General features: G+C 34.7%; 1 protein-coding gene across 1 annotated transcript in view; it reads right to left on the reverse strand.

Annotated features, from left to right (window-relative positions):
* LOC126184306 (sodium channel protein Nach-like) overlaps positions 1-15,298 on the reverse strand; it is a 63,354-nt gene extending 48,056 nt beyond the window's left edge. Inside the window, exon 1 of the mRNA XM_049926681.1 lies at positions 15,135-15,298. Coding sequence (XP_049782638.1) covers positions 15,135-15,298 — 164 coding nt within the window. The remainder of the gene's footprint in view (positions 1-15,134) is intronic.
* Between the last annotated feature and the right edge of the window lie 9,777 nt (positions 15,299-25,075).

The raw sequence follows: 25,075 nt of genomic DNA on the forward strand, positions 1-25,075 counted from the left end.
CAAAATAGATTGGGAACCTAAAGTATGAATTCCAGAAAATAATTTAAAAAACAAACATGGTATACTTTTACCAAATTCTATAAGATTTTACCAAGTGGTTGTGGAAAGTCAACAATAACGATTCATAATTATGTTTCAATTCCAGGATGGTTAAATTGGGATAAAATTAATCATTTGTATGTTTATTCAAAAAGTTTAGAACACCCAAAGTATCAAGAATTTATAACACAGTGTAAGAAAATTAAAGATAAATTAATGTAAACATTGTTAGTTTTATTGAAAATAATGAAGAAATTATTCCTTCAGATGAATATGAAAATAATTTAGTTGTTGTATTTGATGATTTTTTCTAGAAAAAAAAGATATCGCAGGATAATATTTTACTAGAGGTAGACACAAAGATATAGATTGCTTTTGTTTGGCACATTCTTATTGAAAAATACCAAAACACTTAGAGACAATTTAAATTTTTGAACAACTCTTAGACAAGATGATACAAATGTAAATGATATTTATCATGAATTTGTTGGTGGAGATTAAAAGTTTAGTAGTTTTAAAGAATTGTGTACTAAAATTTGGAATGATGACTTTGGTTTTTTAATAATGGATATGTCTACAGAACGTAATGAAGGTAAGTTTAGAAATATAATAATACATTTACTAACAACATAAGAATTAAACATTAACTTTAACATTATCATAAAAATTAACATAAAATATAAACATAAATAAGAATATAAACATAAATATTAACACAAACATTATTAATGATTTTTCTTCATTAATAAATGTTTACAAAGTATGATGAAAAAGTTGTTGCATAAGCTAAACACAATAGAAAGAAATCTGGAGAGTTGAAAGAACAATTTAAGCTTTGGAAAAAACAACCAAGAGCAGAATATGAAAAGTATAAAGAAGAAGATCAACATGTTATTGATGCTATTGAAAGAGTAAAACAAGGTATTGAAGGTTTAGGTGACAATGTTTTTGAAGCAACTGAATAAAATAGAGAAGTTGAAAAGCAAATAATTACATATAGTCATTATATAGAAGATTTTGATGATTTATCAACAATTAAAAATTCACAGATTGGTCTGATGATATTCCTGGAAAATATAATTATAAGTTAAGTGAAAAAGAAAGTAGTGATATAATTACTAAATATGAAGAAGACGATAAATGTAAATATATAAATGAAAATAAACATAGAAGTGTAAATGAAGCTAAATAGATAAATGTTCGTCAAAGAATGTTAAAGTATATTAATAAGAGCGATGATAAAAATCATTTACCTTAAAACCTGTTGGTATGTTTAAATATGTTGGTAATTTATCTGTAGAATTTTATGGTGATAAATTCATAATTGGTGAAAAAACATATGAAGGTGCAGATTAATTAATGAGACTATTAACTGAAGAACAAATTACTATAGATGATTTAAATGAGAAATTTAATAGTGAAAATATATCAAATTCATGGTGAAGAATTAGCTGGAAATTAAAATTATCATAATAAAGAAGTTAGTACTGCAGAAATGTTAACAAATACATTTAGTGATTTTGTAATTGATAATCCAAAATTAATTCCGTATGTAATTAGATTTTTAAATATCTTCCACATACATTTTGGAAAAGTGATAAATATGGAAAAGAATTAGTAAATACATTAATTAATAAATGCAAGAGATGAAGCTTGTAAAAATCATGATATTGCTTACAGAGATAATAAACATTTAGAAGAAGTACATATATCTGATAACGAACTTGAAATGGCTGCAAAGGAGATGGTGTAAGCAAATGATGCTTTATTTGGTGATAAAGTTGCAGCAACAGCTGTTAGCGGAATAATGTATTGAAAAAGAAAATTAGGTAGGGGAATTAATGTTAATATTGATGAGGATGGTTGGGGATATAAAAAAATCTTCATAAATTTTGGCACTATATACAAAATCTTTATTAAAATTTAAACTATATAAAAATCTTTATAAAATTTTTAAAATATGTAATCGTTTTATTTTAAAAAATCTTTATAGAAAACCCTTATATATTTTAATCTATATAAAAACGTTTATAAATTTTTAACTGCACAAAAATCTTTATTAAAGTTTTTAACTATTTCAATGAATAATTTTACAATTGAATATACATTGTTACCTAGTGGTGAAACTAAACCAAAATTTATTAAATTAAAGTCAAATAATGAACAATTAAATACAGATGGTCCATTTTTAACAGATGCTCAAAAAAGGAAAAAAGAAAAGTGAGTTTGTGGAAATTTACTTGTGACATTAGCTATTCCTGTTGTAAAAAATTTATTGAATATTAAACAAAAAAGAAACATGGTAAAGGATTAACACAACTTAAAGGTAGATTTTTAACATTATTTTCTGCATTACCATATTTAGCAAGAATAGCTTCATTAGCTGGAGGATCTGCAGCAAATGCAAATGCAAAATTAAACAAAAAGAAAAATGATAAAGAATTTGACAAGCAAGAAAGACATAAATAAAAAATGGTAAAACAAATTGGTAATGGATAAAGAAAAGAAAATTCAAAATGTAATTGATAAATATCCTAATGCAGTAAGTAATTTTAATAAGGAAATACATACTAAACAATTAAAAATTATAAACTTTTGTGGTATACACATGAGCAAAGGATTTGTAAATAAACCATTAAAAACTTAATGTGGTTTAATAAATTTAGATACACCTGATAATCTTGGTACTTATAGGATTTGTTACTATAAAAATAATTATAAAAAGTTGTTTTTGATTCATATGGTGGTAATATACCAAAACAATTTGTTAACTACTTAGGAAAAAATGTACTATACTACAATATATAAGGAATAAAAAATTTTGATGAAATAATGTGGGTTCATTTATATTTATTTGTTTTAGAAATGCTATGTGAGATGTATAATTTTAATGATATTTTAGAGTTCATAAATGGACATTTATGAACATTAGACAAGTCTAACTAAACAAAACAAAGATGCATTTAATACTACTACATTCAGTTTAGACAAAATTTAAAATATTGAAAAAATTACTAAACAACTTCAATCATCAATAGATTTAAATGTAACTAATGCAATTAATTTAATTCTATTTTTTAAATATTTAAAGGTTATATTGGTTTAAAAAATGAAGACTTGCTAATGTAGATGATCCAATAGATGAAAAAGATGTAGTTAAGAAACAATAATTAGAAAAAGAATAAGCTACAAAACCCGAATACATAATCATTCTAATACAATTTAATAATTATAAGAAGTAGAAAAACTTTTTCAGATTATTTCTCAAGAACAGATTTAAGTCCATACATAAATAAAAAAAGTAATCTTAAAGGTAATGATTATGATAACCGATAATTGAATTTACTTTAATTGCAGGTTGTCAACAAAATATCTACAATTGTAAATAACAATTTATAGTTGAAAGGGTTATTGTTATTGGTAAAAAATAAATCGAGATTTAAACTTTGATGATTTTGATACAACAGTAAGTGTAGCTAATAATTTATATAAAATAAATTTTAATAATCAATAAATAATGGTTCACAAATCAAATTCTATAACTGTAACACTGAAAGACACTGTTAAAACTGTTCCTGTAGATGTAAATATAATTGTATTTGGTGAAATAATTTAAAATTTAATAAATTTTTATCTATATAAATAAATAGTCGCTATTTACATTAGGTACTTAAAGATGATAGAGTAACAACTACAAATGGAAGACCAAGAATTGCTGTTATTTGTACAATTTGTAAATCTAAAAAAAGCAAATATTTTAAGAAAATTTTGTAAATGGTGACAGTTTAAATAATAATATTCGTGAAAATATAATTATTTAACTACCTAAACTAATTAGAAAAGATTTTAACAGAAGAAATCTTGTTTCTTATAGTATAGATGATTTATGACAAGCTGATTTTGTTGAAATGGATTCTTGTAATTTAAAAATAAATTGAAAAATAAACAAAGGATACACATATTTACTAACAATAATAGAGGTTTTTCAAAATATGCATTTACTGTTCCTAAAAAACCAGTTGATGGTTCTGAAAAAAATTTTATAGTTAGAAAAACAAAAAATTTACAAATACACAATGGAAAAGAGATCTATAACAAGGATTTTCAAGAATTAATGAAAAATATAACATTAATCATTGTTCAAATTTTTCAGAATTAAAAGCACCTGTTGTCGAAAGATTTACCAGGACAGTGAAAGAAAAATGTGGAAGAAATTTTCTTTGTGAGGAGATTGAAAATTGTTAAACTTAGTTAAGAATCTAGTTGTGAATACAATAATGCAAAACATTATACAATAAAAACGAAACCAATAAAAGTAAATGAAAAAAATAAAAAATACGTAAGACTTTACTAATGAAAAACCTAAATTTAAAAAAGAAGATCAAGTTAGAACTAGTAAACATCAAAATCTTTTTGAAAAAGGTTAACAGCTAACTGGTCAACAGAAATTTTTCAGATTGAAAATGTTATTTATTTTAATCTAACTACATATAAATTAAAAGATAAAAAAGATTTTATTATTAACAAGAACTACAGAAAACAAAATAGCCTAATGTATACTAAGTTGAAAAAGTTTTTAGAAAGAAAGATAAAAAAGTTTATGTTCAATATTTAGGTTTTGATAATACACCTAACATTTCGATAAATAAAGTTAAAGTAATTTTATAAAGATCAAGTGCTCCACTTGGGTTAATAACCAGTTAGTTGTAACTGAATTAGGTTTCTTAAAGAATTTGTTTACTATTTAGTTTAACTGTCTATAAATTTTTTAAAGAAGTAATAACAATTTCCATCAAATTTTGAATCAAACAGTTTGTACTTTCATTATTTCATCTTTTAATTGAATTATTTCATGATTCATTTTTTCATCTTTTAATTGAATTATATCAATTTCTTTTTAATTCTAACATGTATTAATTTAATTGTTTCATGGTTTAATTTATTGAAACGTTGTAGTTTTGATGTACAATAATCTTTGTGATTTATTTCATCTTTGTAAAATTTTATTTGATTTTTGTATAAGGTTTCCATTTATATAGGAAAACTTAATATACATAGAAAATTTATTAATTTAATACAGAGAGGATTGTATTAATTTTATATAGAAATAATTTTATTATCTTCTATAGAAAAATTTTATTATATTTTTAATAACATGTAATGACCATATGGTAATTATCTATTTAATTCTCAAATACACATCTTTTATTATCATGTGTACTTAATGGTTTTTTGGTTACTTGAATTGTATAAAATTTATATCTTTCACTTTTAATTTATTTCATCGATTTCTTAGCCACTGGTGCCCCCAATACTTATCTTCTCACATTAAACAACCCCTATCATCATTCCATAACTGCAATACCAGATCGGATGTCTAGCATCTTGGCTGTACCTTTACATAACACAAAATCTTTCTCCGTGTCATTGTCCACCTCAGCCATACGACTATGGAACGTGCTGCCCTCTGATTTGCGTCTTATCCAGAACCACTCAAAATTCAAGAGGGAACCAAAACATACTTTTTAGGGACGGTATAGGCACCATTGTTGTGCCCCTCTCATTTCTTTCTTTCTCCTCACCATCAAGGCTTCGAACTTTACCATTCTATTTCTCTTCCTCTAACCTATGTACCTCTTCTATATCACTTTCACCCCATTCTATCGTCTTTATGTCTCTGCTCAATGAGAATAACTCACAAGCTCCAAGAACATAATGAGAAAATTCGCAACTAGCAATAGGTCTGACATTCATAATAGAAAAATATGTTTACTTTCATATAATAATAGTCATTATTATCATTATTAATATTATTCTTGATTGTTATAATCATTTTTTGATTGTTATAATTATCATTGTACTACCGTTGCAATCTCTATTTACTTTTCTTTAATATTAATACTGTATAACATGTTATATGTCCTTAATGTTCTGTAGAAACTTAATGTTCAATATGAGTATGCCTGGTTAGGTGTAAGAGAGGGCCTGAATGCCCTAATCTTGCCAGGTGAAATAAATGCATAAATAAATAAATAAATCTATATTGTTCTGTGTTCTTAAGTAAACCATCTTCTTAAGCATACATCTTTGCTCTTAAACCCCTAAATTCTTCAATTACTTTCCACTACATTCGTCTTCCATTTTTCCAAAAATGTTTCTTTTCATTTGTGGAATATTATATCTATTATTTGTTCGATAATCACTTGTACCAAAACAATCAATCATTGATTTTGTATATTCATAGGAATCTTCAGTTTTAATGTTATAAATATAACTTTCTGTATCTTGATAACATTACTCCATATTTTCTACATATCCAGATTTCATAATTCTATAGTAAAATTCATACATTAATTCTTTACATAAATCAAGTATACTTATTCCAACATAAATAGTTTTATAAAATGTTATTTTAGTTTTATTCATATGAATAGCAGCAAGATTTTCATTGAATATCGTTCTATATTTCAAGTTTGGTTTAGCTACAAGTTTATCACATGTTTTACTATTTGAAACTATTTTTATATCTTGTAAATTTCTTAATTTCTCCATTGTTTTTCCAAATTTAGAATTTTTCAATAATTTATAGAAACGTTTTTCAAAATTAGTAGCTTTAGTTCTTAACTGTGTGTTTAAATCTATATACTTTTTTAACCAATCAGATTGTTTACATTTTAAAACTTTATGTATTTTTGTATATTGCATTCCTAAAGATAAATATTGTTTAAGATTTCCATAATGTACTAGATAACTATTTTTTTATCCAAAGTAATTATTTATTTACTTTCATTCATAGCAGGAACATGTTTTGTTTTGGGAGCTAATGGCAAATCTTTATGTAAATCATGTTATACTTCTGGATATTCTACTTCAAATATATAACTATTTCCACAATTGTTTGGAATTTCATTTATTTTTGTACAATTAAAATTGTTTGGTTCATCCCACTTGAATCTACCATATGGTAAATATTGGTTCATATCATAACCATATAAGTATTAGCATCTAGATACATTATACAATTTCATATTTCTTTATTATTTAAAACTTTTAAATGTTTATTATTCGTCTTTACGTAACTTTTTCAACATTGTGAATTTCCTCCTCTTATTTCTTTTTCAACCATTAAAATCATATCAAAATAATACAATTTTTTCAGTAATTTTTTACATTGCGTCCCAAGATAAACCTGGAGCTGTAAAATACCATGAAGGATCTGGATTATATGTTAGTATATATCATTTTTTGAAATTTTCAAAAACATCACTTTTAAGATATAAATCATGATATTCTACAAGATTTTTTAAATGGAATCTTTCACACCAATTTGGCGTGTTATAATCTTCTTCAGTTTTTTGACAATCAATTAAATTTTCTTTTGTTGGTATTGTGTTTTTTCAGTTTTTTTCCAAAAATTCATATAATGTTATAATTACATCTTTTCTAATTACTAAATTAAATAATTCTTAAGAAAACATGTTGTAATATTCTTTAAGTGATTTTTCTTAAAATTTGTTAAAGTTTTATCAAGTGAAGAAGCCATAATGTTAAATGTTTCAACAAATCCTATTTTCAAATTTTTTGTATGTTTACCAAAACTAATGTGTTTATTTTCGTTGTTTGGTATTAATTATATTTCTTTATTATCATAAGCAAGTTCTTATACAAAAAGATGTGAATAATAAACAGATAAAGTATTTAAATAAATAGTTACAAAATCAGAATGCTTTAGTTTTAAATTACAAGTATTGCAGAATGGAGCAATATATTTTCCCATTGGGTGATCATGATGACAAACGTTTTTATTGTTTTTTTTTTGTATAATTACATTTATACAATGTATGAACTTTAGAATTAATATGTATTTTACTTTCTTCATATGTAAGTGGTTTCATTTCTTCAATTTCAGAATAAATTTTTCCTGTTTCTTCAACTTCTTGTTCTATACGTTTAATAAATTTTTTATGACAGTTTGGTCCTCTATAAACTTTATGATCTTCATAATTTCCATAATACAAAACCAAAATCACTTGGTTCACGTTATTACCTTGTATGTGGTATTTCAGAATTTTATTCAGAACTATCCATTTTTAACAGTAAATTTCCAAAATCAGAGTAAATAACAAATGGAACTTTTTGTGTAAATTGATAATAACTAAAATATACATATTCTCCTTCATTTGGCATTTCAAGTTTCGTGCTTTTTTATTAAACTATTTGGTGTATTATTAACTAATTTTGTATATTATCTAATTTTTAAAATGTAGTAAACATATATCATAAATTATTTTAATTTTTCATGTACTATCATTTTACTTGATACCAGTCTTCATAAATTTTTTATATAACAATAGTGTGAATTATTATCTTTCATTAAAATAAGTTAGATTTCTATGTTTTTCCTTTTTAGAATATTTTTAATGGATACACTTGATATTTTTCATCTTTATTATCAAATTAATAAATATTAATAGACACATTAATTATATTTTGTATTTTTGGAATATGATCAACTAGTACAGGAAATACAATATTTTTAAGTTTTTTTATCAAGATCAAGACCAACATTCATATATTCTTGCATGGTTTTCATCTTCAAGATACAAAGCTCCTTTTATAGACCATAAAAACATTTATCGCGATTACTTTTTACATTAATAAAAGCCTTTTTGTTTTTAATTACTTCAGGTAAATCAATATTAGAAGATTCTTTTAGTGGAATATATTTATTAATTGCTAGTTGTAAACAAATAATTCAAATTAATGACCATCCTGATCCTTTTGTTTGAAAATTTAATATTTTTTCGTGTTTGTTGACCAAATCCTTGAAGTTATTAATTTATTTAATTTCTTTGTAGTTTATATTCACAATATAAATTAAGATTTGTCTTTACAACACTATGTGCTTTCAAACAGTCTATAACAATTGAAATAAAAACTTTTTTACTGGAGTTTATAATGATTAGGATCATCTATATCTTTACTATTTTCACAATTTATAGTTTGTAATATATTTTCAAATGCTTTTTCAACTAAGTATTCTTTAATTATTTTTCTATAACTTGGTTTCATTTTTTCAAATATATTTGTAGAAAATGGAAATATTCGTTTTAGTTGTTTATCTTCTTTAGTTAGAAAAACATCATTAATATCAAAATATGATAAATTTTTCCAAACATTTTTATTACATTCAGGTGTATAATTTTTAACAATATTTGTATCATTCTTACTTACATACTTGCGTTATATATTTTTTATAATTTTCACTTACTTCAGCGATAGCTATAGCAGTCTTAGAACTGCATTCAGAGTTGTTATCATTTTTAACAACATTTGTATAGTTTTCACTTAATCCCGAAGTATTTTTTTAACAATATTTGTATTATTTTCACTTACTTCAGACATATTATTTCCAAAAATAAATAAATTATTTCTAACAATAATTGGACTATTATTACTAATAAATGAGCTTTATGTAAATTTCAATATCCTTGTAAATTATTTATATTACAAAATTCATGAAGAGTATAACTTTAAATTGTTGTAGTTCAGTACCAATGTATGTTTCCATTTTGCTCTTTTATTTATTACAAAAAATTTCGTGAGATTTGTAAAATTTTTTTTAATAAAATGATAATTATTTAATAAATGGATAATGATTATTATTTAATAGGTAATTAATCAAATGAGAATAAGTTTATTATTTAGTTAAGTAATCAATTAGTTTCTAATAAGGAAAACTTTACTATGTAGTGTAAGAAACAATTAGTTTTAATAATTTATTTAATTAATCAAAAAGGATTATTATTTTAAATAATTAATCATTAAGTTCAAGATGTTTCTTCTGCTTTTTCTACTTTTGGTTTCTCATTCTTAATGAATTCTAATGTAAATTTTTTACATTTATTATTATGTTTATCTTTATGAGTAGGATTTATATAAAAACAAATTAAATCTATAATCTCTTGACAACTTTTACATTGCTTTGAAGATTTAATTGTTTCTTCAGTTACAGCAAATGTTCTTTTAAATTATATTTAGCAACACTATTTCCACATACACAAGGAATTCTAGTTTTAATGTAATTTTGTATGTGATATTTATACATGGTCCACATATAGTTCTATAACCCTATTTTGTTTATTTTTGTAAAGTAAAATTATCAATTGAGTTCTCTGTAATACAGAATTTACAAAATTTAGTTTTCAAAGAAGAGTCTTGTTGAACTTGCTCCATTTATATACAAAAAATTTATTAGATTTGTGAAAAAGTAAATTTTTATAATTTTTATTATTTTTTTAATTCTTTAAATCTTAATTTTAAATTATTCATATAAATTATTTAAAAAATAAGAAGCAATAGAATCATCATCAAATGCATAATGCTGATTTCTAAATTGTTGAATTCTATCAAAGAATTGATTAAAATATCTTGTAGTTACTGGTAAAGATTGAAATGTAGCCAATATAATTTCAAATGCTGGTTCTTTATTTTTAATAATACTTCTACAAATTGGACAATTATCTTTTTACTTTCACCATTTATCAATAAATTCTTTATGAGGAACATGATTGCATTTTGCTGTAACAATTTGATTTTTATTTTCATTATTGAAACGAATAGGACAATCAATACCTTTTTCACGTAGCTCAATTATTTCATAAGTATCTTTTTCTGTAGGTTGCATTTATTTTCTGTTCTCCTATTATAAGATATAATTTTTATTATATTTGTAAAAAATAAAAAAGATCAGTTTTCAATGAAAAATATAGCTATAAGTTCACAATCATAATATTTTAAAAATATGGTTTATGTAACTACAAATTTATTTTTGTAAAACTGATCAAAAGTTTTTCTATATAAATGGAAACTACTTTAATGAAGAAGCTAAATAATTTCAGTATTTCTAAAGAAATTAGAACAGTAAATGAGCTAGAGATAAATGTTTTATATAATATTACGAACTGTGATTAATCAAATACTAAATTTGGAGAACAACTTTGTTTACAACTCAATAATGGTTTTAAAGTTATTTTACGAAATTCATTTTCAAATTTAATTGCTAAATGTGACTTTGAAATATTTAAAAAAGAACAAATGAAATTGAAAAATAAAGGGATGAAAAAACTTAATAATAGAAAAAATGAATTTCACGATATAGCGATCACAATGTGATGTTTTAAATAATTTACTTTCATTAAGTAATACATTTTCATTAATTTACTAACCTTCACAATGCGATTTTTTAAAATAATGTATTTTTATTAACTAATACATTTTAATTAAATTACTTATCTTCACAATGCGATCTTTTTAAAATAACTCACTTCTATTAACTAATACATATTATTGTGCTACAATTATGTATTAAATTAAATAATGAAGTTATAAATCAGTTGTTAATGGTTGTTAGTTTATTATTGTAAAAAATAGGTAATTTAGTTAAACCAGAATGAGATTTTCACTCTGCAGTGGAGTGTGCGCTGATATGAAACTTCCTGGCGGAATAAAATTGTGTGCCCGTCCGAGACTCGAACTTGGGATCTTTGCCTTTCAGGGGCAAGTGGTCTACCATCTGATCTACCGAAGCACGACTCACGGCTGGTACTCACAGCTTTACTTCTGTCAGTATCTCATCTCCTACCTTTCAAACTTTACAGAAGCTCTCCAGTGAACCTGACGAGATACTGTTAGAAGTAAAGCTGTGAGTACCGGGCGTGAGTCATGCTTCGGTAGCTCAGATGGTAGAGCACTTGCCCGCGAAGGGAAAAGGTCCCGAGTTTGAGTCTCGGTCGTGCACACAGTTTTAATCCGCCAGGAAGTTTCATAATTTAGTTAAAGTTAATAAAACCGGTTGATCTAAATAAATATAATAAATTTTCAAAAATTTTTAAAAAGTCGGATGTTTTGTATATAAAATACAGAATTTTTTTAATGTTGTCTTAGTGTCTCACAACTGGCAAAATGTATCTACCTACACTGGCAGATGACATGCACCGGGCATTCGCCATACCCACACTCTGCTTATGAAGAGCCACTCGACCATGAAATCCAAATTTTTCACCTCCTGTCTAACTGCCATAGCACTTGCAGTGGATCATGACGCAGTTAGGAATTCCTGCATGATGGTCTGGATAGATGTCTGCCTATTATACATTACAAATCTCTTTGGCTGTCGGCAGTCTCTGTCAGTCAAGAGACGAGGTTGACCTGTGTGCTTTTGTGATGTACGTGTCGCTTCATGTTTCCACTTCACTATCACATTGGAAACAGTGGAACTAGGGATGTTTATGAGTGTGGAAATCTGATGTTGAGACGTATGTCACAAGTGACACCCAATCAGCTGACCATGTTCGATGTCTGTGAGTTCCGCGGAACTCCTGATTCTGCTCTCTCACAATTTCTAATGACTACTGAGGTTGCTGATATTTAGTAACTGGCATTAGGTAGCAGCACAATGCACCTAAAATGAAAACCGATTGTTTTTGGGGGTGTCCGGCTACTTTTGATCACATAGTGTATTTTGTTCACGCCGACCTGCATTGGGCGATACGATCATCATAATGAAATAAGGGAAATCAGAGCTCTTACAGAAAGATATAGATGTTCAGTCTTTCTGCGCGCTGTTCTAGAGTCCAATAACAGAGAAATATTGTCAAGGTGTTTTGATGAACCTTCCGACAGGCCCTTTAGTGCGATTTGCAGAGTAGCCATGTAGATGTAGACGTAGATATTTTTGGAACCCTGAAGAAAGATATTGTGGCCCTTCAATTGCTTCGGACTAAGAGGTGCGTGTTGAATGCAGCCATGATTCCACAGGCAGCCGCAAACATTTTTCCACGAAGACATTGTTCAGCTTATCTCACACTGATATCAATGTACAGGGTGGATGAAAAAGAATCTTCCGAGCTGGCACATCTATATTTCTGAAAGTAATAAACATAAACAATGAATTTTGTTTTTTGATGAATGGGCAACTCAAAAAGTTTATTTCGTACCTTTTCATAAGTGCTCAATATGCCCCCCCCCCCAAAAATGCACGGCATTTGTTAGTACTGTATTCAAATTGTTCCCACACTGCAGCGAGCATGTCTTGAGTTACAGCTTCTACAACTGCTGTTATGCGAGTTTTCAGTTCATTCATTGTTGCTGGTAACAGATGCACATAAGCAAAGTCTTTTATGAGCCCTCACAAGAAATAATCACTTACAGTCGTGTCCGGTGACCTTGGGGGCCAGTAATGTAGAGCTTAATCATTTGCTCCAGTGTGACTGATCCATCGTTAAGTAATCCTTTGATTTAAAAACTCCCACACTTCCAGATGCCAGTGTGGCAGTGCCCCATCCTGTTGGTGAATGAAGTCGTTCCAATCAGTTTGCAAATGTGGGAAAAGAAAGCTCTCAAGCATATCGAGATGTGTGCTTCCTGTAACAGTGTCCTTGGCAAAGAAAAATGGACTATACACCTTTTCCCGTGAAACTGCACAAAACTCATTAAATTTTTGAGAGGCCCTCTCATGTTGTACAACTTCATGTGGTTGTTACGTACCCCATATTCTCACATTATGACGGTTCACTTTTCAATTTAAATGGAAATTGCCTAGTCACTTAACACTAAGCGTAGAAGAAAACTGTCATCCTCCATTTTGCCAAGAATGAAATTACAGAACTCCACACGTTGTTGTTTGTCACCCTCACGAAGAGTTTGCAGTAGCTGAATTCTGTATGGACATCGGAGGCATGTTGAGCTTTCAAGCTGCACGGCGAACGGATTTCTGCTGACTCCTTCTGAAACTTTGGCGGATGCGTTTGACGTCTGTGTCAGACACTCGAGGATGGCTCGGCGATTTACCGTACACAAACAACCTGTTTCTCGGAATTGTTCATGATATCGTCTAATGTTCTGTGCTGCAGGAGGATCCACACCATACCTCGTACGAAAGTCACGCTGAACAGTTATTAATGACTCACACTGCGCAAAACGTAGAACACAGAACGCTTTCTGTTTTCCCGACGCCATTTTTATTATAACTGAAGTGGGCGCACAGTGCTGCTACCTAGCGTGAACCATGTAAAACTCGAGAGTTTGCTCTTTCCAACAGTACGTTGTTCAAGCACATATTTCAGATAACATAACAGTTATGACTTTTTTTAAAAACGGATGATTCTTTTTGATACACCGTGTGTTTAACAGTCATGGGGATTACTTTTGAAATATAACCCTACATCGTGTTGCAATCCGATGGAAGGGTATGGGCTGTGCGAATTCCTGGAAAACGTTCCTGCCATCATGTTCATTGGTAATAGAGGTATAGAGGCGATGTTCTTGGTTAGGGTGTGGTCCCCTTATTGCGCTTAAGCAGATGCTAAATGTGGAAGGATACAAACTCATTTTACAGCATTTGTGAGGCAAATGTTTGTGGGGAGTAACATACCTGAAATGGACTGGCCTGCGCAGAGTTCAGACCTGAATCCAATGGAACACCTTTGGGTTGAGGCAGACCTACCTTCTATTGCTTCGGCTTTGAGGAAGAATGGGCTGCCATTTCTCAATTGGCATTCAGACAACTCATTGAAAGTGTCCTCATCAGAGTTCGAGCGGTTATGAAGTGAAAGGTGGACACACCCAATATTAGTGTCCACTAAAAGGTATACGGATACTTCTGATCAGATAGTATTCCTTCAGAAAAGACTTCCTAACAATTAAATTTACATTTTATGTTAAAAATTTCTCTTCTTCAGGAACACCTTTCTTGCTGTTGCCGGTCCGCATTTTACATCCTGTATACTTTGAACGTAGTCACTTATTTTGCTGCCCAATCAGTAAAACTCATCCTCGTGATGACTGGGTGTTGTGTGCTGTCCTTAGGTTAGTTAGGTTTAAGTAGTTCTAAGTTCTAGGGGACTGATGACCATAGATGTTAAGTCCCATAGTGCTCAGAGCCATTTGAACCATTTGAGTAAAACTCATCTACTACTTTGAGTGTCTCATTTCCTAATCTAACTCCCTCAGAAACGGCTGATTTAACTCGACTACAGTCCGTTGGATGTAAAATAAATAAATGTACGTTAAAAGTTCTCAGACGAGAAACTCACCTTTCCACGAAGACACGGTCGGGCAGAGCAATGTACTTGTAGCCGTGCTGGGACGTGTTGAGGCAGAACTGCTGGAACACAGCCACGATGCCCGTAGCCTTCCGGTTACCTTTGCCTTGAGGCGGTACTGCCTCAACATGGACTGTCGTCCGTGTGGGAAGCATTTTACCTCGAAGAGTTTTGTCCTCTGCGACACTATCTCTACTACGGGAGACTGTCGGCTTCCTGCTGCAACAAACAGTTCCTTATTCTGAATACCTCGCTCCACAATTGCGAGTATTGCGGTAGTGTCGGCCCCCATGTCGAGAAATTAAAGCTCTTCAGCACAAGACGCTACGTAACGTGAGTGTAAACGCGACAGTTTGACCATACCCGTCGGCACCAGCCACTTCTAATTCCCTCTTTTGTTTACTGACCTGGGTGAACATATTTGTGCATTAACCCTCCATAGACGATCTCAAAAAAATTGTTAGCTTCCAATACATTATAGTTCCTGTACAACGAGAACAATTCTCTCAAGGTTAGCACACGCTGCAGATTTTTAATGCTTCAGGTTACAAGTAGAAGAAGTGATGCCTCATTGACAAAATTTATCGAACCACCCGAGCAGTCGCATCTTCAGAGTTTTGTACAGCGTGACACATTTGTTTCAGAAGGTGATATTTATTATTACTCATTTTTTTAAAAAAAATATATGAACTTTCAAAAAATACTATATTGTGTAGGTAATTTGTATGCATGTCTGGATAAAAAATTACTGTTGTCGACATCATTCGAAAAATTTTTAAATGTGTTTTTTTAAACGTTATGTAGGCGAATCACGAGAAACTTGCATCGCAAATGTTGGGGAAATTGATGTGCGGTTTTCACAGAATGGATTGGTAGTCGGGGCATCGTATTGTTAGCTAATAAACAAATTGTAATAATACTTACAAAATGTATTTTTTGTGCAAACATACATCTTTTTAAATAGGACAATCCATGGCGATATCAAAAAGCTAAAAGTACGGTAAATTAAAATGTCAATGATATTTGTTGCAGGATTATAGTGCGAGTCGTTTACGAGATATCGCGTTTTGAAAAGTTTCCACAGTGACACTTGCTTGTGCCATTTAACCTGCATAGTTGCTAGGTACGATGCTGTTATGTGTGCTTATAGTGTGCTTGTGTATTCCTTGAGTGCACTGCGACTTGCTAGACAGTCCAAGCACTAGGTCGTGAGTGGACGATGGAAGATACCGATGCAGAAAAAAACCGATATCCCCACGGTGTATGGAGAGTGTAGGAAGAATGCAGTTCGTTCTTGTAAGGTGTATGCGGAAAGATATTCCGATAGATGTTAACCATCTCGGCAGTTATTTATCAATCTCTTCAACCAATTACATGAAAATGGTAGTGTAACACCTAGACAAAGTAACAGAAGGAAACAAGTGACAACAGAAGAGAGAGAAATTAACGCCCTTGCTGCTGTTGCAGTTGATCCGCACGTTAGCTCTCACGCAATCGCCTGAGGAAGTAGCATGAGTGAGGCAAGTGTCCTATGCATTTTCCATCGACATAGGTTCCATTCCTATTACATCTCTCTCCGTAAAGAGCTGCATCGAAACGATTATGAGAATCGTATTAACTTCTGTACGTGGGCATGAAGACAAGATACCCCAGATGTATCATATATCTTCTTTGATGACGAAGCCACATTTACCAGTAATGGCCAGGTAAATAGCGAAACATGCACTATTAATCTGTTGACAATCCCCTTTGGCTTCGTTAGGTGGAACGTCAGCGTCCATAGAGTGTAAACGTGTGGTGGGGGATAATGAAACCTCAGCTCATAGACCCGTTTCTCATAGACAGAACACTGAACGCGTACAAGTTAGCAGCTTCCTAACAGATCATCTTCCATGGATGCTTCACACTAGGAGGAACCTGTGGTAGCAACATGATGGTTGTCCAGCCTGAAGTGCACGGCATACTACAGCATGTCCTCACGAACTGTTTCCAGATCGTTGGACTGAGCGCAGAGGATCTGAGCCTTGACCGGTTCATTCATCGGATTTGACGCCTGTAGATTTTTTTTTCTGTGGAAAAAGCTACAGAGACATACCAACTACACCCGATGATCTGCAACGATGTACTGCTGCATGCTGCTAGGACATCTTCGCTGAAATTCTAGAACGTGTGCAGCGGTAGTTCAATACTAGACTGGGAACGTGTATTGACGCTGCCGGTGGTCATTTGAACACAACCTGTGATGGTCAGTTGTCTCGTTACTCGTCAGAATCCACATTTATAGTGTATGCACTTGTTTTGTTCTTTAGTGTGTGCTACAACAGGTATTGGCATGTGTCGGTGTGGGCACTTGTCAAAACACTGTATCTCCTAAACGACTCACAAGAATCCTGCAACAAGCACTACTGACATTGTAATTTGCCCTACTTTTAGTTTGTTAATGTCAATAGGCACTGTTCCATTTAAAAAGTGTATGTTTTCACAAAAAATATACTTTCTAGGCATTATTAGAATCTTTTGATTGGCTAAGCGTACGACCCTCCCCCCCGACTACCAATCCATTCTGAGGAAACCGCACATCATTAGCACTTTCCATTTCTACAATATTTGCGGTGAAAGTTTTACGTGATTCGCCCCGTGCATTCGTCATCTTAGGCATTCGGAAGAAAACTGTTCTTTTTGTATAAAATTAATCCTGCAGAGTTTTATGGAAAGAAGAGGAGTTTATCGACTCGTGTATCAGGCGGAAAGATGGTGAGAGGGATGATAGTTTCCTAAGTGCCCCGTCTAGTTTACCTCATGATGGTTATTATATGTCAACAAATGGAGGTGGTACATCAAACAGTTCTGATGATGGTAAGGATTTAGCTTTTGTTGGATGTGAGGTCCGCCAGTTATGCAAAATACCGTTTTTCTCAGTGCCCAAACATGCTTCGGCATCACTGTGCAATCATCAGTGGGTTTTCGTTTTTATGTATTCTGCAATGTCAACATTTTTGTTAAATGATTATAAAATTATGTGCATTTTTAGTTCAAACAACAGATCGTTTCTTTTTCTAAATACCTTTACATTTGGTGTGCATGAATTTTCTGGATCACTTTGTAAGTAGGCTGTTTAGGTTCTTATATTGGTAACGCCGCCGCTACGTAGCGCTCTGTATGAAAATCACTGGCTGTGCTGTGTGCAGTCTGTGGCTAGTTTGCATTGTTGTCTGCCATTGTAGTGTTGGGCAGCGGCAGCTGGATGTGAACAGTGCGTAGCGTTGTGCAGTTGGAGGTGAGCCGCCAGCAGTGGTGGATGTGGGGAGAGAGATGGCGGAGTTTGGAAATTTGTAAAAATGGATGACATGAAACTTGTGTGTTAATTACTACAGTCAGCTTGTCATCTGCAACCAAACAATATTGATGAGAATTTTTTTTCTTTTGGGAGTTAACCTATCTTCTGTCCGCCCCCGGTAGATGAGTGGTCAGCGCTCAGGGACTGGATGTTGTGTTGTCCTAATCATCATCATTTCACCCCACCGACGCGCAAGTCGCCGAAGTGGCATCAAATCGAAAAACTTGTACCAGGCGAGCGGTCTACCCGACGGGAGGCTCTCATCGCACGACATTATTATTATTTTACTTATCTTCTAGAACGTAATTCAGTTTTTCGCGATGTTTTCGCGCCTATATTCGTTTTTACTTACGTTTTCGTGTAGCAAGTATTTCCATTCTCCGAATAATGCTGAGGTGTTTTGATGCACACGTAACTATGACAAGTATTTTTCACAAATAACGTAGTAAAACACTTTTCACTTCACCAGAACACAGTGTGATTGTGGTTTCTTATGTGTCCCAGTCCAGTCAGTGTTCATTTGTACAAGAGTTCGGCGCCAAATTTGAATTTTATTTGCATTTTTTGTGTGTGTGTGTGTGAGTGTGTGTGTGTGTGTGTGTGTGTGTGTGTGTGTGTGTGTGTTCGTGTGTGCGTGTGTGTGTGTTTTCTGTGCGCTTCTTATCTGTGTGTGTTGACTTTTATATGGTATTCCTTTTGTGTGATCCTTTCATGTGTTAAATAGTGTGCCCTTGCAGAGTGTAGTGTATTAGTTTAAGAACTGTTTTCCTTCTGCTATTGCCTTCTGTGTATGGAAGTTTTCTTAGGTCTGTTTCTATTGTGGTTGGGTGGTGATTGTTGGCTACGAGGTGGTCAGCAAATGTGCTATGGGAGCTCACTTTGAGGAAATAACAGAGAGAGAAAAGCCATACATTCAGAAAGTAATGCAAGAAAAACGAGAGAAACAAAACAGAAAACTCAACAGAATAATCAACAGCACAAACTCGCCCACAAAAACAATTTCATCCAACAATATAAGTTCCATGACAGAATCGTTAACCTAACTGACATAAATCTTACTAAACAAGAAAAGAGCTTACTAGAAAAAGGGCCAAAACACAACATAAAATAAAGGATCCTTCTTTCTATGTACACTCCTGGAAATTGAAATAAGAACACCGTGAATTCATTGTCCCAGGAAGAGGAAACTTTATTGACACATTCCTGGGGTCAGATACATCACATGATCACACTGACAGAACCACAGGCACATAGACACAGGCAACAGAGCATGCACAATGTCGGCACTAGTACAGTGTATATCCACCTTTCGCAGCAATGCAGGCTGCTATTCTCCCATGGAGACGATCGTAGAGATGCTGGATGTAGTCCTGTGGAACGGCTTGCCATGCCATTTCCACCTGGCGCCTCAGTTGGACCAGCGTTCGTGCTGGACGTGCAGACCGCGTGAGATGACGCTTCATCCAGTCCCAAACATGCTCAATGGGGGACAGATCCGGAGATCTTGCTGGCCAGGGTAGTTGACTTACACCTTCTAGAGCACGTTGGGTGGCACGGGATACATGCGGATGTGCATTGTCCTGTTGGAACAGCAAGTTCCATTGCCGGTCTAGGAATGGTAGAACGATGGGTTCGATGACGGTTTGGATGTATCGTGCACTATTCAGTGTCCCCTCGACGATCACCAGTGGTGTACGGCCAGTGTAGGAGATCGCTCCCCACACCATGATGCCGGGTGTTGGCCCTGTGTGCCTCGGTCGTATGCAGTCCTGATTGTGGCGCTCACCTGCACGGCGCCAAACACGCATACGACCATCATTGGCACCAAGGCAGAAGCGACTCTCATCGCTGAAGACGACACGTCTCCATTCGTCCCTCCATTCACGCCTGTCGCGACACCACTGGAGGCGGGCTGCACGATGTTGGGGCGTGAGCGGAAGACGGCCTAACGGTGTGCGGGACCGTAGCCCAGCTTCATGGAGACGGTTGCGAATGGTCCTCGCCGATACCCCAGGAGCAACAATGTCCCTAATTTGCTGGGAAGTGGCGGTGCGGTCCCCTACGGCACTGCGTAGGATCCTACGGTCTTGGCGTGAATCCGTGCGTCGCTGCGGTCCGGTCCCAGGTCGACGGGCACGTGCACCTTCCGCCGACCACTGGCGACAACATCGATGTACTGTGGAGACCTCACGCCCCACGTGTTGAGCAATTCGGCGGTACGTCCACCCGGCCTCCCGCATGCCCACTATACGCCCTCGCTCAAAGTCCGTCAACTGCACATACGGTTCACGTCCACGCTGTCGCGGCATGCTACCAGTGTTAAAGACTGCGATGGAGCTCCGTATGCCACGGCAAACTGGCTGACACTGACGGCGGCGGTGCACAAATGCTGCGCAGCTAGCGCCATTCGACGGCCAACACCGCGGTTCCTGGTGTGTCCGCTGTGCCGTGCGTGTGATCATTGCTTGTACAGCCCTCTCGCAGTGTCCGGAGCAAGTATGGTGGGTCTGACACACCGGTGTCAATGTGTTCTTTTTTCCATTTCCAGGAGTGTATTTGCAATACATTACATTTGTCTATGTTAAGGGTTCAAATGGCTCTGAGCACTATGTGACTTAACGTCTGAGGTCATCTGTCCCCTAGAACTTAGAACTACTTAAACCTAACTAACCTAAGGACATCACACACATCCATGCCCGAGGCAGGATTCGAACCTGCGACTGTAGCGATCGCGCGGCTCCAGACTGTAGCGCCTAGAACCGCTCGGCCACTCGGGCCGGATGTTTATGTTAACGGTCAACTGCCACTCCCTGCACCAAGTGCCTATCCGCTGCAGATCTTCCTACAGCCGGTCGTGGTGGCCGTGCGGTTCTAGGCGCTACAGTCTGGAACCGCGCGACCTCTACGGTCGCAGGTTCGAATCCTGCCTCGGGCATGGATGTGTGTGATGTCTTTTGGGTAGTTAGGTTTAAGTAGTTCTAAGTTCTAGGGGACTGATGAACTTAGAAGTTAAGTCTCATAGTGCTCAGAGCCATTTGAACCATTCTTCCTGCATTTCGTTGCAGTTTTCTAATGCTGCAACTTCTCTGTATACTACAGCATCATCCGCGAAAAACCGCATGGAACTTCCGACACTATCTACTAGGTCATTTATATACATTGTGAAAAGCAATGGTCCCATAACACTCCCCTGTGGCACGCCAGAGGTTACTTTAACGTCTGTAGATGTCTCTCCATTGAGAACAACATGCTGTGTTCTGTTTGCCAAAAACTCTTCAATCCAGCCACACAGCTGGTCTGATATTCCGTAGGCTCTTACTTTGTTTATCAGGCGACAGTGCGGAACTGTATCGAACGCCTTCCGGAAGACAAGGAAAGTGGCATCTACCTGGGAGCCTGCATCTAATATTTTCTGGGTCTCATGAATAAATAAAGCGAATTGGGTCTCACACGATCGCTGTTTCCGGAATCCATGTTGATCCCTACAGAGCAGATTCTGGGTTTCCAGAAATGACATGATACGCGAGCAAAAAACATGTTCTAAAATGCTACAACAGATCGATGTCAGAGATATAGGCCTATAGTCTTGCACATCTGCTCGACGACCCTTCTTGAAAACTGGAACTATCTGTGCTCTTTTCCAATCATTTGGAACCTACAGTTCCTCTAGAGACTTACGGTACACGGCTGTTGGAAGGGGGGCAAGTTCTTTCGCGTACTCTGTGTAGAATCGAATTAGTATCCCGTCAGGTCAAGTGGACTTTCCTCTGTTGAGTGATTTCAGTTACTTTTCTATTCCTTGGACACTTATTTCGATGTCAGCCATTTTTTCGTTCGTGCGAGGATATAAAGAAGGAATTGCAGTGCGGTCTTCTTCTGTGCAACAGCTTTGGGAAAAGGTGTGCAGTATTTCAGTTTTACGCGCGTCATCCTCTGTTTCAATGCCATTATCATCCCAGAGTGTCTGGATATGCTGTTTCGATCCATTTACTGATTTAACGTAAGACCAGAATTTCCTAGGATTTTCTGTCAAGTGGGCACATAGAATTTTACTTTCGAATACACTGAACGCTTCACTCATAGCCCTCCTTATTAACTTTGACATCGTTTAGCTTCTGTTTGCCGGAGAGGTTTTGGCTGCGTTTATAATTTGCAGTGAAGCTCTCTTTGCTTTCGCAGTAGTTTCCTAACTTTGGTGTTGAACCACGGTGGGTTTTTCCCGTCCCTCACAGTTTTACTCGGCACGTACCTGTCTAAAACGCATTTTAAGATTGCCTTGAACTTTTCCATAAACACTCAACAGTGTCAGTGTCGGAACAGAAATTTTCGTTTTGACCTGTTAGGTAGTCTGAAATCTGCGTCCTATTACTCTTGCTAAACAGATAAATCTTCCTCCCTTTTTTATATTCCTGTTTATTTCCATATTCAGGGATGCTGGAACGGCCGTATGATCACTGATTCCCTGTTCTGCGCTTACAGAGTCGAAAAGTTCGGGTCTGTTTGTTATCAGTAGGTCCAAGATGTTACCTCCACGAGTCGGTTCTCTGTTTAATTGCTCGAGGTAATTTTCGGATAGTGCACTCAGTATAATGTCACTCGATGCTCTGTCCCTACCACCCGTCCTAAACATCTGAGTGCCCCAGTCTATATCTTGTAAATTGAAATCTCCACCTTCTCTCAGTTGTTCTGCCACTAATGCTGCTGAGTCGGGAGGTCGGTAAAAGGAGCCAATTATTAACATAGCTCGGTTGTTGAGTATAACCTCCACCCATAATAATTCACAGGAACTGTCCACTTCTATTTCACTACAGGATAAACTACTACTAACAACGACAAACATGCCATCACCGGTTGCATGCAATGTATCCTTTCTAAACACCGTCTGTGCCTTTGTAAAAATTTCGGCAGAATTTATCTCTGGCTTCAGCCAGCTTTCCCTACCTATAACGACTTCAGCTTCGTTGCTTTCTATTAGCTCTTGAAGTTCCGGTACTTTATCAACGCAGCTTCGACAGTTTTCAATTACGATACCGATTGCTGATTGGTCCCCGCATGTCCTGACTTTGCCCCGCACCCTTTGAGGCTGTTGCCCTTTCTGTACTTGCCCGAGACCATCTAACCTAAAAAACCGCCCAGTCCACGTCACACAACCCCTGCTACCCGTGTAGCTGCCTGCTGTGTGTAGTGGACTCCTGACCTATCCAGCGGAACCCGAAACCCCACCACCCTATAGCGCAAGTCGAGGAATCTGCAGCCCACACGGTCGCAGAACCGTCTCAGCCTCTGATTCAGACCCTCCACTCAGCTCTGTACCAAAGGTTCGCAGTCAGTCCTGTCGACGATGCTGCAGATGGTGAGCTCTGCTTTCATCCCGCTAGCGAGACTGGCAGTCTTCACCAAATTAGATGGCCGCCGGAAGCCAGAAAGGATTTCCTACGATCCATAGCGACACACATCATTGGTGACGACATGAGCGACCACCTGCAGATGGGTGCACCCTGTACCAAAAGAAATTGTTCAAATGTGTGTGAAATCTTATGGGACTTAACTGCTAAGGTGATCAGTCCCTAAGCTTACACACTACTTAACCTAAATTATCCTAATGACAAACACACACACCCATGCCCGAGGGAGGACTCGAACCTCCGCCGGGACCAGCCGCACAGTTCATGACTGCAGTGCCTATAGACCGCTCGGCTAATTCCGCGCGGCGCACCCTGTATTCTTCATGACATATTAGCAGGGCTACACGCATACGTTCTTGGTTTGACGAACACTCAAGCTCACTACACCACATCGACTGGTTTGGAAAATAACCCAATCTTAGCCCCATTGAAAATTTATGGGTCCGTTTGGAAAAGTGGGTGAAATTTAGCGATCAAAATCCCTGCACTTTGGTAGCTCTATGGGATCTAATTATCAATGAGTGGCTTCAGCTTTATACGACACACTTGCAGAACATTATGGACTTCCTTCCATGCCGAATTGAGCCTATTATCAAGCCTAGGGCGGTTTTGTACGGTATTAATGTGCTGCCCACGATTCCTCTGCCCTTTTTTGGACCACGAGGTTTAACAACAGCGCAACACAGGATACATAAAAAGCTAATGAATTCAGTTGCTTTATCTTTGCACTTGAACTAGAATATTTTCCACTCACGTTATTGCCATTGTCATAGGATTGCGAACGACAATCTTCTATCCTAATACTGTATTTTCCAAACAGATCTAGGATAACTTTCCTAAGACTTTCTCCCGTATGACTGTGTATGGAAATAAAACACAAAAATTTTCGTGAACTCTACCCTCGACACAATACCTCACAACGACTAGTTGAGCTCCATGCGCCGTGTCTACCGTTGAATCCACAACTAGTCCGTAGTATTTTGCTGTTTGAATTTCGCCAACTATTTCACTCAATAAGACCAATGAATTCTTCACAAATAGTCTTGGTCAAATATGACTGATGGCCACAACCTTTAGAGCCAAGTTTTAGAGTTTCAAAATTGGTCAAAATCAGCAGTTAATTCAAGAGAGCCTATACCATTATTTGGGACTTAAAGAACATCGTTATCACCACGAAAAGCAAGTCCCCT

This window comes from Schistocerca cancellata, chromosome 4, assembly GCF_023864275.1.
Source record: "Schistocerca cancellata isolate TAMUIC-IGC-003103 chromosome 4, iqSchCanc2.1, whole genome shotgun sequence".
Taxonomy (NCBI): domain Eukaryota; kingdom Metazoa; phylum Arthropoda; class Insecta; order Orthoptera; family Acrididae; genus Schistocerca; species Schistocerca cancellata.